The sequence below is a fragment of the Sinocyclocheilus anshuiensis genome, unplaced genomic scaffold, assembly GCF_001515605.1.
Source record: "Sinocyclocheilus anshuiensis isolate Anshui unplaced genomic scaffold, SAMN03320099.WGS_v1.1 scaffold482, whole genome shotgun sequence".
Lineage (NCBI taxonomy): Eukaryota > Metazoa > Chordata > Actinopteri > Cypriniformes > Cyprinidae > Sinocyclocheilus > Sinocyclocheilus anshuiensis.
Window position 1 is genome coordinate 727,536 of NW_015547676.1, and position 13,303 is coordinate 740,838.

Sequence of the window (13,303 nt, forward strand, 5' to 3'; positions counted from 1 at the left end):
CACACACAGACAGACAGAGACACAGACACACACACACACACACACACACACACACACACACACACACTTCTGTTTACCATATTTGATGTGCTCTATGTATCTGCATTGATCAATGTTCACATGTAAAACATAAATTAAATCTGTTATCATATGAAGTGATTGCATCTGTTTGGAAGCTTCACAACATAAACGATCATAAACAAATCATTACATAAACTCATGATAATAATCTAGCTTTCCTTTTATTTACTAGCGGATGATATCATCACTCCATCAGCTCTCTCTGTTTGAACGGATATTTCAGATATCTCAGGTTTCATTAAAAATAAGTTCGTTTGTGTTTCACAGATGAAAATAAACTTTTTTAAGTTTGGATATTTGATAACAGAATTTATTTTTTGGGTAAACTATCCCTTTAAGCCACAAAGGTCAAGTGTGTATATAAGTAGTGATACTTATGATACAGGTATTGTATAGTGAGAAATAAATTCATCGCATAAAAATCTAAATCCTAAATGTGTTTACTAGTAATTTAATCATTTGTATAGCATGAAAATAAAATAATGATATCAATGTTATAATGATTTAAATAATGACATCTCTCATTTAACCTGAGAGAGCAGATATAGTGATGACAAAGACAGAAACATCACCTAGAGTTATTTCACTAAATAAATAAAGGCAGTTTATTAGAATGGCTTTATTTAACCTTTATTCCTTAATTATGATTACATGACAGACTGTTAATTAATAAAGACTTCTTTTTGTGTGTTTTCTTGCACAACAATTTGTTATGACCTCAAAATACTTTTACCATAGTGCATGATTTGAAAAATAATACATCTGATTTTGCATCACATAACCAGCTCCATATGTATGGCTTTTCTGATGTAGTAAACTTGCTCAGTAGCTCACCCGGTACAGCACTGCACTGTGAGCCACATGGAACATGAGTCATAAGTCATTCAGACTTGTAGAAGCAAGCTAAAATAGCATGGTTGCTTCGGTTTTTATCTCACATTTGCTTTTGTTAACACCATGGGTTAGGTTTAGGGTAGGGTTTAGAGTAGGCGGTATGTTATTTTCAAGCACGATAGAGCAATAACCGTTTAGCGCCACTCATGGGACATTTCATTTCCAAAGAGCCACAATACGCACACGGTTTTAAAATGTTGCCAGATTCACATACATCAGTTTCAGATTAAACTGAAACATGCTTCAAGCGCCACTCACTGGACATTTCATTTTCAAATATTACCAGTCAAAAGTTTGGGATCGGAACAATTTTTTATGTTTTTTACAGGAGTTTCTTCTGCTCATCAAGGCTGCATTTATTTGATCAAAAACACAGGGGAAAAAATTTAATATTGTGAAATATTATTACGATGTAAAATAATGTTTTTCTATTTTAATATACATTGAAATCTAATTTATTTCTGTGATGCGCAGCTGAATTTTCAGCATCATTACTCCAGTCTTCAGTGTCACATGATCTTCAGAAATCATTCTAATATGCTGATTTATTATCAGTGCTGAAACTGTTGCTGCTTCATATTTTTTTGGAAGGTGCGATACTTAGAATAAATATATATTTTAAATATCTATATTTTTTATTGTGATACGAATAAAAAGTTAAAAAGAAGAGCATTTATTTAAAATAGAAATATTTTCTAACAATATACACTACAGTACAAAAGTTTGGGGTCAGTAAATTTTTATTCTTTCTTTTTTTGAAAGAAATTAAAACTTTTATTCAGCAAGGATGTGTTAAATTGATAAGAAGTGATAGCAAAGATTTACATTTTTAGAAAAGGTTTATATTTTGAATAAATGCTGTTCTTTTTAACTTTTATTCATCAAAGAATCCTGAAAAAAGTATCGCAGTTTCCAAAAAAATAGTTGGCAGCACAACTGTTGATAATTCTAATAATAAATCAGCATATTAGAATGATTTCTGAAGATCATGTGACACTATACTGGAGTAATGATGATGGAAATACAGCTTTGCATCACAGAAATAAATTATATTTTAAAGGATATTCAAATAGAAACCATTATTTTATATTGTAATAACATTTTGCAAGATTACAGTTTTTTTGTATCAAATAAATGCAGCCTTGATGAGCAGAAGAGACTTCTTTAAAAAACATTACAGGTCTTACTGATCCCAAACTTTTGACCGTTAATGTACGAGAACCAACATATTATCATGTCGCCACAGGCACATTTCTCCAATGAGACTGGGTTGATTAAATGACAGCGAGAGCTGGATTATAAGCCTGAGATTTAACCTACACAGCCACAAAGTGAAAACATCTACTGGACTATTAAATATTATAAATTAAGGTTTTTGATGTTGATGTTGAATGGCTATAAATACCACTTTTTTTTTTTTTTTTACATTATTTGATGGTAAGAAACAATGTTGATGCCACTTCATGTCAGATTTTATGGCTGATTTGAAATATGTTATTGAAATGTGAATTGTCAAGCAGTTTTTGAGGTGTTGGTATTTCCTCTTGATTAAAAACAGACTCACTGCTGAGCTCAGTGTTAGCGATGCGCAGAGACGCGCTCTCAGACTGCAGGCTGCGGTTCTTCTCCAGCAGCAACACCTCTAACGGTTTACATGAGTCCTGTGAGAGAACATCACATTAGATCAACACCAAAAATTACACAAAAAACTAAACAGAACAAAAAAACCACATGCTTACCTGCGCTGTGGAGCTGTCACACGGCCCAAACTCCATCGACTTCAGGATGCTGTTAATATAAATGTGCCAGCTTTACTTCAGCCATGATTAAATAATACCACATAATGTTCAGAGACATACACAAGACTTTAAAAGTTTAAAGTTTTAGTTGCTCTAAGCAAAGACAGGGTTTGGTTTTAGATACAGAAGAGAATCAGATTCCCCTGTTTGCCCGAGTCTATGGATTACAGGTAATAATGTTCAAGTTTCTCGCACAGACTGATTGCTTCATAAGACTTCAATATAACATCAGGAGTCGTGTGTATTAATTTTGTGTTGACTCATATGATTTTTTGACTCTCATAGCGCCGGTAGCTGTTGACTTGCATTGTATGAATCACAAAGGAGCACAGTTTTAGCTAAAAATCATCTTTACAGCTCTACTCAAGAAAAAAGTCAGCTACATCTTGGATGGCCTGAGGATGAGTAAATTAACAGCACATTTTCATTTCTGGGTGAATTATTCCTTTAACGGCAATAATAAGACTAGTGATGTTATCAGCAGGAACATCTCTTACCTGAGCTCTTTCTTCACCTCCTCATAGTCTGTCTGTGTCTGCAGCTTCTCCTCCAGTTGCTGGACAAATGAAAAGACTGTGATGAGGGCAAATGTACAACAGTGGAGCAGCTCAATCGTACACACACAGCCTGTTACATGGCCACTGAAGTATAAGATCGAACCGTACATGATGCACACTGTACACTACAACATCAATACCCCCGGAAAAAAGAACAGTTTAGAACAGGACAGCGACCTTTCTGACACAGTGCAATTTTTCACTTTTATTTTTTCATTATCACTATGCATTGCCCAGCATGACCACTGGAAACCACGTTCTTGTGCAACCAGTTCTGCCAAGCACAGATCAGTTTATGTGAGGTGCACAAGTAAACACAAGATGTACAACCTAGTCTGTCAAAATGATGGAGTTCTCATCATTCTCAAATCAGTCAGAGCCACTAAATCTCATTTTATCAGCTTAAAAATAAACACTATTTCTGTGCTTTACATGCTTTAAGGTCCATGAGATGCTCTTGGGCGGTAATGTGTGCAGACTGGTTGTTCACATGAAAATGACTGTGTCTGGATTTGTAAACTGGTAACATTTTAGTATAGGGACCAGTTCTCACTATTAATTAGTTGCTTATTAGCATGCATATTTCTAGTATATTGGCTGTATATTAGTACTTATTATGAAGCACATATTTTGCATGACCATATTTCACATTCCTAATCCTACCCAATACCTTAACTTAATAACAACCTTACTTACTATTAATAAGCAGCAAAATATGACTTTATTAAGGCAAAAGTCGTAGGTAATAGTTAATAGTCAGAACTGGACCTTAAAATAAAGTGTGACCCTTTGCAACTGTTAATAAGATATGTTTCGTACGTGTGCAGGTGTGTAGTAGGAAATTAAAATACTAGAATAATTATACAGGGGGAAAACAATTTCTGGAAAGATTTTAATACAATTTCATGAATAAATGTGACACTGTATGACATTTACTTTCAGTTTATTGTCAGTAGTTGCATTTGTGGATCATTGCGCTCAAGATTTTCCTACTCATCATTTCTTCTGTGTTTTCTGTACAATTTTTTACAGACATGGCTGTGCCTTTATTTGGATGAGCATCCAGTCTATTTCTGTAGTCACTAAGGATGCACCGCAATGAAAGTTCTGGGCCGAAACCGAAAATTCTGGATGCATTTGGCCGAAAACCGAAACCGAAAATGCTTTGTAATGATTATTTATTATATTATTAAATAATATAAAGTAATTTTGTAAGACTTTTTAGACCTGCCAACCTTGGAAAAAGCTTTTGTTAGTACTCAAAGTATATTTTTCTCTTTTCGGCTGAAAATCGAAAATGGCATTTTCAGCGGCCGAAAATTCGGTGCATCCCTAGTAGTTACATCAACTGCAAAAAATCACACATCAAAAATTTTAGCAGCTTCAGCTACAGTATGCACCAGACTTGCAGGACTTCAGCTTTTTGTGTTAATTTAGAAAACTATCCAGGACGCCAGTTCCGTCTCGCAAACTGGAAGTCGAGAGTAATGCAAGAGTGGTTTGAGTGAGGTTGTCTACCTGGAGCGTGGCGGTCTGGCTCTTGAGCTGCTGCTGTAGCTGGCTGATCTGTGCGGCTGAGCTCTCTCGGAGCGTGGAGAGGCTGGCCTGCAGTCTCTGGACGTCCTCCACCAGCTGGAGCATCTCGTGCTCCTTCGCACTGAGCTCCGACTCCAGACTCGAGCGCGACACCAGCTCGGCACTCTCATCCTGATTAACACACACACAACACACTGAGCGCCATATAAACACACACAGATACAGGCGAATGTGTCAGATCTCACACAGAGGTTTACTGTGCATTACTGACGTGCTGCGGATGAAAGATGTGAACCAACAGTAACGTTAGCCAAAAATCACAGTGGAGCACCTGCTAGAGTCAGAATTAGGAATGTGTAACGCTTATTATGTCACCAGTGTAGGGAAGGTTACTTTGGAAATGTAATAGGTTACAGATTACAAGTTACCCTATCTAAAATTTAAGATGTAAATGAATAAATAAAATGTACATATTGTAACTATTTAAATTACTTTATTAATGTAACTTGATTACATTTGATTACTTTTCTAAATTTGTAATGTTTTCAACTGTTAATCATTTTGAAACAAGTAAAGCAGGCAGGGTTAACCTTACAGTAGCGCTCAACACTGATTACTGTCACTTTCAAAATTCATCACTTTTTTCTAAATCTTCATCACTTCATTTAAGATTATAATAATTTAATTTAAAGCACAGCACCACAAAATCAGACTTTAGCACCTCTTTTTACTTTGAGATTGTTCTGAGGTTAAATATAGATTTAAAATCATAAGATATAGTTTAATAGTTATGATACTGTTTTTGAAATCAAATCTTTGCATAGGAAACAGGAAAAACAGGCATCTAACAGTGCTTCGGGAAAAAAAAAATCTTAGAAAATAAAGCATACACATAAACCCAAATAGGAAATAAAACAGTTATCAAATAAGCATGTGTCGTATTCTGTGTCCTAAACTCCTGAAACATTGGTGTCTCATATTTTAGAGCAGTCAATGCAATTTTCATAAGTAACTAATTTAATTACACATTTTTTCTCAGTAACTGTAACTGATTACAATTACATTAATTTAGTAATTACATTACGTAATTCCGTTACAAGTAACGTCTCGGTTATGTATGTAACCCTTCAGGGAACGGAGACGTTACGTCGACTGAAGTTAAGGGTCTCACTCGGGAGCCCCATTCACCTCTGAGCTTTAGAAGAAAAGGCCAATGAGAATTGGCGAGTGGAATTGGCATGCCAAGCCACTCCTCCGTACATACGGTATATACAGTAAGATGGCGGCGTGCATTCACTCATTCAGGTTTGTGCTGAGGAGCCTAGACGCAACCCGCCCATTCAGCGCAGTTCGAGGTTGTGGCATGAGGGACGTAACGTCTCCGTTCCCTCCTTCAGGGAATGAGGGTTACATACGTAACCGAGACATTCCCTTTCAGTCAATCACGTTTGACGTTACGTCGACTGACGTTAGGGGTCCCTATGGAAAATGCCACAACCCGAACTGTGTTCCGTAACTTGAGGATGCAGATGCTGACAGGCAAGCGTTTCAGAACAAATGTATCTCAAATCGTAACCTTCCCAACGCCCTGTAAGCCAGATAAGCGGGCCCACCAGGGGTGCCAGTGTTTTCATTGGCAACCGTTGGGGGGCCAAGCACAATGACAGAATGTAAGGTCATGTGAAAAACTTGGAAAATGAAGTAATCAAGGGGAATACGGTGGAATCCAACCGTGGCAGAACTGCGATATAAAAGCCAGGTCCGGAGAAAAGAAGGCAACTCGCCACCGGACGCAGTAACAGACTTCTCCGCCAAGTCTGCAACTGCGGGGCAGCGGAGGACCCAGAGTTCACCAGCGGGGAACAACTAGGAAAAAAAGCACACGCATCCAAACTAGGAATGGTGCCGCAAGCCGAACACCGAGCCCGCCTCCTGCAAATTACCTGATATTACCCAACACACGGGAGGACACGGGCTCCACCCGAAGATTATAGAACCTTGCAAAGGTGTTAGGTGTTGCCCAGACTGCAGCTCTACAGATGTCTGCAAGAGAGACGCCGTGCGCCATGCCCAGGAAGAGGCAACACTCCGAGTGGAATGAGCCCTCACTCCCAGGGAGCACGGCTCATCTTGGAACTGGTACGCCAAGGTGATGGCATCCATCAACCAATGAGCCAACCTCTGTTTGGAGACTGCCATCCTCTTCTGCTGGCTTCCAAAGCAGACAAAGAACTGCTCGGAGCATCTGAAGCTCCGGGTGCGTTCCACGTACTGTAAATGCGCAAAGCACGGACGGGACACAGCAACGCAAGGTCTGGGTCTGCCTCCTCCGAGGGCAGCGCTTGCAGGCTCACCACCTGGTCTCGAAAGGGAGTGGTGGGAACCTTGGGCACATAACCAGGCCAGAACAGCGCAACCAACAGGACCTGCTCCTCGTCCTCCCTGATCTTGCACAGGGTCTGTGCAAGGAGGCTCACTGGGAAGAAGGCCTATTTGCGTAAACCCCGGGGCCAGCTGTGTGCCAGCGCATCCGTGCCGAGGGGGACCTCAGTCAGGGAATAAAACAGCCTACAGTGGGAGGACTCTCGGGAAGCGAACAGGTCCACCTGGGCTTCCTCAAATCGACTCCAAATAAGCTGAACCACCTGAGAATGGAGTCTCCATTCTTCGGGGAGGGTAAGCTGTTGTGAGACGAGCATCGGCTGCACGATTGAGCTTTCCCAGAACATGAACAACACGCAGCGATTTGAGCCGCGTTTGACTCCAGAGGAGGAGATGGCGGGCGAGTTGCGACATGCGACGGGAGCAAACACCGCCCTGGTGGTTGATATACGCCACTGTTGCGGTGTTGTCCATCCAGACAAGTACATGCTTGCCCTGCAGCAACGGTCGAAACCGGCGAAGAGCAAGCAGCTCTGCTAGCAACTCGAGGCAATTGATGTGCCACTGCAGTCGAGGTCCTGTCCAGGAGCCCGAGGCTGCATGCCCGTTGCATACGGTGCCCCAGCCCGTCTGGTGACAACGACATGCTTCGACACCCGTTCTAAGGGCACTCCTGCCCGTAGAAACACAGGGTCTGACTAAGGTCTGAAGAGGTGGCGATAACCCAGGTTAACGCCAAACCGAAGAGTGCCATGGCGCCATGCCCATCTCGGGATCCGGCCATGCAGCCAATGCTGAAGCGGTCTCACATGTAACAGGCCGAGCGGCGTAACTGCGGCTGCTATATGCCCCAGGAGCCTGTGAAATAGTTTTAGAGGGACAAATTCACAAATTCAGGCAGTTCAACACTGACTGCGCACGCTCGTTCGTGAGACGTGCTGTCATGTTGACCGAATCCAGAATCACGCCGAGGCAAGATGAGATTGATGGCCTCCGTCTGCTTCTGGACTGCAGAGAACTGCTTGGCAAAGTCCTCGACAGTGTCGCTGAAGAGGCCGGCCTGGGAGACGGAGGCGTCGAGAAAGCAAACTTTGTCGGCGTCACGCATCTGCGCCAGGTTCAGCCAGAGATGGCGCTCCTGGACCACCATAGTGGACATCACCTGACCGAGGGACCGCGCCGTGACCTTCATCATTTGGAGAGCAAAGTCGGTCGGCATACGCAATTCCTGCATCAACCCCGAGTCAGGACTACCCTCATGCAGCTTTTTCAGTGCCTTGACCTGGTGAACCTGCAGGATGGCCATGGCGTGCAGGACGGAGGTGGCCTGGCCCGCAGTGCTGTAAGCCTTGGCAGCCAGGGCTGACGACAGCTTACAGGCTTTGGAAGGGAGGCGCGGACGGTTCCTCCAGGTGGCAGCATTTTGCGGGCACAAGTGCACCGCAACCGCACGCTCCACCTGGGGAACGTCAACGTACCCTCTGGCCGCCCCACCATCGAGGTTAGTGAGGAGGGAAGAGCCTCCTCTGATGCAGCGATAGACATCTTATCCTCTTCCGGAGCCCTGAAAGAGACGCTGGGTCCGCCGCAGGACGAACCGGCGCCATCTTCCGGGAGCTCAACGGGGCTACACTGAGAGGGGCCGGACTTCCATGGGGGCTGGCCCGACGAAGCATTCCTGACCGTGATCCTCGCGTCACCCTTGTCCCTAATCAACGCAGCCACAGAGTCTTTACGACCCGACGAACTGGGCTGGGTAGAGCCCAAGGGAAGCCTCATTATAAATTAGCATAGCCATGGACATGTGCTCACAATGTGGGCATGAGCCATCCACGAACACAGTCTCAGCATGCTTACGGCCCAGACACGTGAGACCGCGATCGTGTCCGTCGTCAGAGGTAAGGAAACTACTGCACCCAGAAGTACACGGTCGGATAGACATCTCGAAAGACACTCTCGACAACCGTGCTTGCTGTAGGAAATTGCTCTTTTAGGCTGGTTTGCCCAGGGAAGGACCGTGGCACTTATCTGTGCGTAACGAGGCGATCTCTCTGCTGAAATGCAAGAGAAGGAAGATTCTCCGCAGCTGAGAACTCCTGCAGCTTGATGGTGTAGATGGTTGATGGTGAAGATTCCTTTTCTTCTTTCTTCTAGAAAGCAGCGCTCACGAAGCGATTGGCTCCGAAGCAAAAATCTGAATGAGTGGATGCACGCTGCCATTTTAGATACCCGTATGTACGGGGGAGTGGCTTGGCATGCAAATTTCACTTGCCAATTCTCATTGGCCTTTTCTTCTAAAGCTCAGAGATGATTGGGGCTCCCGAGTGAGACCTCTAACGTCAGTCGACGTAACGTCGAACGTGACTGACTGAAAGGGAACTAGTTACTCCCCAACACTGTATGTCACTAAGAAAGATGACATGAACGAAGCTATAGAGGAGTACAAGAATAAAGGCATACAAAGACAGTGATCAGGGCTGGGTTTCCCACACAACTATGTAACCACCATAGTATGATGCATCATTGGAGAAATTAACTAGCTTGTTTCTTGAAACCTTTATATATACTTTATGAGATTATAGCAGTGGTTTAGTTTATTTGGCAAACCATATTGTGGTGTTTAAGATTCGGCAGTCTTATAATATCGCTACCAGCCACCTCTATAGTAGAATATGGAACAGCAGCGGAGAGCAGGTACCGTGTATGGAGTCGAGTCGATCCGTGTCTGCAGTGGGGATGATTTGTTAGCTGATGTGATCTGCTCTCTCAGAGCTTCAACCTCCCTCTCAACAGCTTCTGCTCTCTGCAGAAAAACATCATCAACAGAGTTAACAACGCCATCATCTTAGCTTTTAAAGGGACAGTTCACCCCAAAATGGAAATTCTGTGATAATTTCCTCAACCTCATGTCATTCCAAACCCATAAAACTTTGGTTAATTTTTGAAACACAAATTTAGATGTTTTTTTTAAGTTTCTGTCCTTCTACTGAAAGTCAACACAACCAAATTTTTCAAAAACGATACTTTCCACAAATGTATTTCAAGATTAGCCAACGTTTTATAGGTTTGGAACAACATGATGACGACAATATGATTGACACAATGACGACACAATTTTCATCATTATTTGGTGAACTAACCCTTCTAACATTCGGGTTTTTTTTGCATTTTAACAATTTATGTATTATTTTCAATATAAAAATTAGGGATGTGCGCGATGACTAATTTGACTGTCGTTTAAAAGAAAGTTTTGTATCCGACTAGTCGACTAGTCTAAAAGCAAGAAACCCCCAAAAGATGGTAAGAAAAAAAAAACCTCTGTGCGTGCGAGTAGCATATATAATAGCCTATATTTGAAATACTTAATCTATGAATCACACTGTCAAATCCCTCAATGAATTCCGCTTGCTGCACACTTGCCTCGCGTTATCATTTCATTTTAGGCGGTCGTTAAAAAGAAAAAAAAGAAGAGCATACACTCAACGTCGGCCAAAGCATAGCTTATTTATTCAAATCAGCTGGGGAAATGCAGAACAATGGAAAATCAATCAATAGCCTGACAGAATTCTTCATCTTCATATATAACGTTAACCAACATATTAAAACAAGTCAAAAACAATAGGAAGGTTTATCAAGAGACAGCATTAAAACGGCTTTTACAAACGTACTTTGTGTAGGCTATATGTCTAAAAACAAAATGCAACAATGCCCATTTTACTTACACCATGCGTTATTTGTTCTATTATCAACGTGGTCTGGTGAAAGACGGGACCTGAGGCGATTAACAATAAAATTCCTGCACTTGAAAAAACGCGCTCGGCAGGAACTGAAGTCGCAGGCACGCAGAGATAACGAAAAGCAAGCCGATAAAAAAAAGACGGGCTCGGGCCGGTAATTCTGATAAGCTGTCGGACAAGGCCGGGCTAGGGCCTGAGCGTCTCGGGCCGCGGGTTGAGAACCACTGCTCTAAGCTAACGCCTACGTGCCTGTATTGAATATGATTACGCATCGCTCCAGTAGAGTTATTGTAAGACAATTTGACATTACACAGTTTACACAAAACTTTTCCGTTTCCTTCTAATTCAAAATAATCCCACACCTTCTCGTCTTTCGCATGGTCATTTTTGAACTCGCCGCAACTGACACGAAGAAAACGCATGTGAGGTCTGAGGTAAAAATGTAGTTTCCGCCCAGATAAACTTTTAAAAAGAATGTATTATTTTTCAAACGTTTTATTTTAACTTGTTATTTAAAATGTTTTAAATGCAATGTTAAAATGACGGTAATTTGAATGATAAAATCATGTTTTTTTTTCTTTTTCTGTCGTGTAATCGACTATTGTTTTCTGTGTCGACTAGTAGGAGCTGTACCATTTAGTCGACTAGTCGACTAGACCCGCACATCCCTAATAAAAATGCACAACCAGGATGAGGAAAAACTACCTGTCATAAGTGCAATCTGAAAACTTGGAATTTGATGAAAGTGTTACAAAAGGAATAAATCTGTACCTGATTGGCTCGCTCCAGATCAGTCATCACCATGTCAATCTCATCAGCTCTGAGAACCAAATAAATTCACCAATATCTCTCTTATAATACATGTGTACAAATGCAGAGATGAATTCTATGTGCTTCAATGCTTATTATGTGAACATGCGCTCACACTGTATTAATGTAGCACACACATCTAATTACATGATGATTATGACGATGATGATCAGACAGACTCTTTAATTAGAAGTGGCCCAATAAACTTTAGATCTGCAAGTCACATTCATCTTAAATGTATATTGTGCACTATTTAACCATTTATAAACTTAGTAAACAGCATTTGCCAGCATTAACAAGCAGACAATTTTGACTGGGAGAATAAAAGTAATTGTTCACTTCTGTTCATTATTTCATCTATACTTACTTTCCCGATTTTTTCTAATATGCTGATTTGGTGCTCAAGAAATATTTCTTCTTATTATCAAAACTAAAAACAGTTGTGCTGCCTAATATTTTTGTGAAACTTTATACATTTTTCTTTTTATTGAATAGAAAGAACAGCATTTATTTGAAGCAGATTTTTCATAACAATGTCAATGTCTTTACTGTCATTTTTGTGACTTACTGATCCCATACTTTTGAACGGAAGAGTACAGTGTGAGTGATCAATTTAAATATTTAGAAGCCAGTTGAACATGAAAGAGTTTATTAGAGCCTGACCGATATATCGTTTAGCCGATATTATCGGCCGATATGAGTCTGTCGCCGATATATCGGTATCGCGAATATGCTGCCGATATGAAATTTTTTTTTACAGAACATATAACGCAGATTAAATGCTTCTGAATGGTGTAATTACTTAGTTTGTCCAGCAGAGCGCGCTCCATTGTTTGCTACTGGACCCAGGTCAGTGTAATGTAGAGATGTCACATTACAATGATTCTAATTCTTAGTTTTGCATGATGATATGATGAATGGATGGCTCATTTTTAACAGCAGATTCAGTGACGTTAGAGACTAGAGCTGATCTGCGTATCACGGCACGCGTCTGCGGCGCATTAAAGCCTGTGTTACGGCCACCGGAGCTGATCGCGGCCACTCAGTCAGTGCTGGTGTTTATACCAGCCGTGCCGTGGCCCAGAACTCATGCTTATCACATCAGTCACATCACATCGCGCGGCGCGACAAAATACAATATTTCTATTGTATTTTGTCGCACCGTGTAGAATAGAACCCATTATAGTGATGCTGTCTACACTGGATGCAGTAAACTGATGCCTCGTTCTATTTATGACGTGCTGACACAAAGTTCAAATGATTTTCAACGGTCACTTTGTCGCGTTCTGTTGCGGCGCGGACACGGTGTCAGCATAGTTTGTCAGTACAGTCAGTAATGTAGCAGATTGAAAAGTTAGTATCTTTCTGCAGTCCAATAGACGGCAGTGCAGTGGTGGCTTGAGTCTGTTGAATGGTGATTTAACGCTACGTTGTCACCTAGTTGGAGAGACTCAATGCTAAGTAAATAAACAACAACTTCCCCGTCTTTTACTCTCACAATGAGCTT

At 41.4% G+C, this 13,303-nt stretch overlaps 1 protein-coding gene across 1 annotated transcript in view; it reads right to left on the minus strand.

The window, feature by feature from the left end:
* LOC107703006 (protein CASP-like) overlaps positions 1-13,303 on the minus strand; it is a 39,919-nt gene that overhangs the window by 8,610 nt on the left and 18,006 nt on the right. Inside the window, exons 10-15 of the mRNA XM_016505494.1 lie at positions 11,758-11,806; positions 9,948-10,052; positions 4,850-5,038; positions 3,272-3,330; positions 2,715-2,763; positions 2,540-2,636 (exon numbers count right to left, since the gene is read on the minus strand). Of these exons, the coding sequence (XP_016360980.1) occupies positions 2,540-2,636; positions 2,715-2,763; positions 3,272-3,330; positions 4,850-5,038; positions 9,948-10,052; positions 11,758-11,806 (548 nt within the window). The remainder of the gene's footprint in view (positions 1-2,539; positions 2,637-2,714; positions 2,764-3,271; positions 3,331-4,849; positions 5,039-9,947; positions 10,053-11,757; positions 11,807-13,303) is intronic.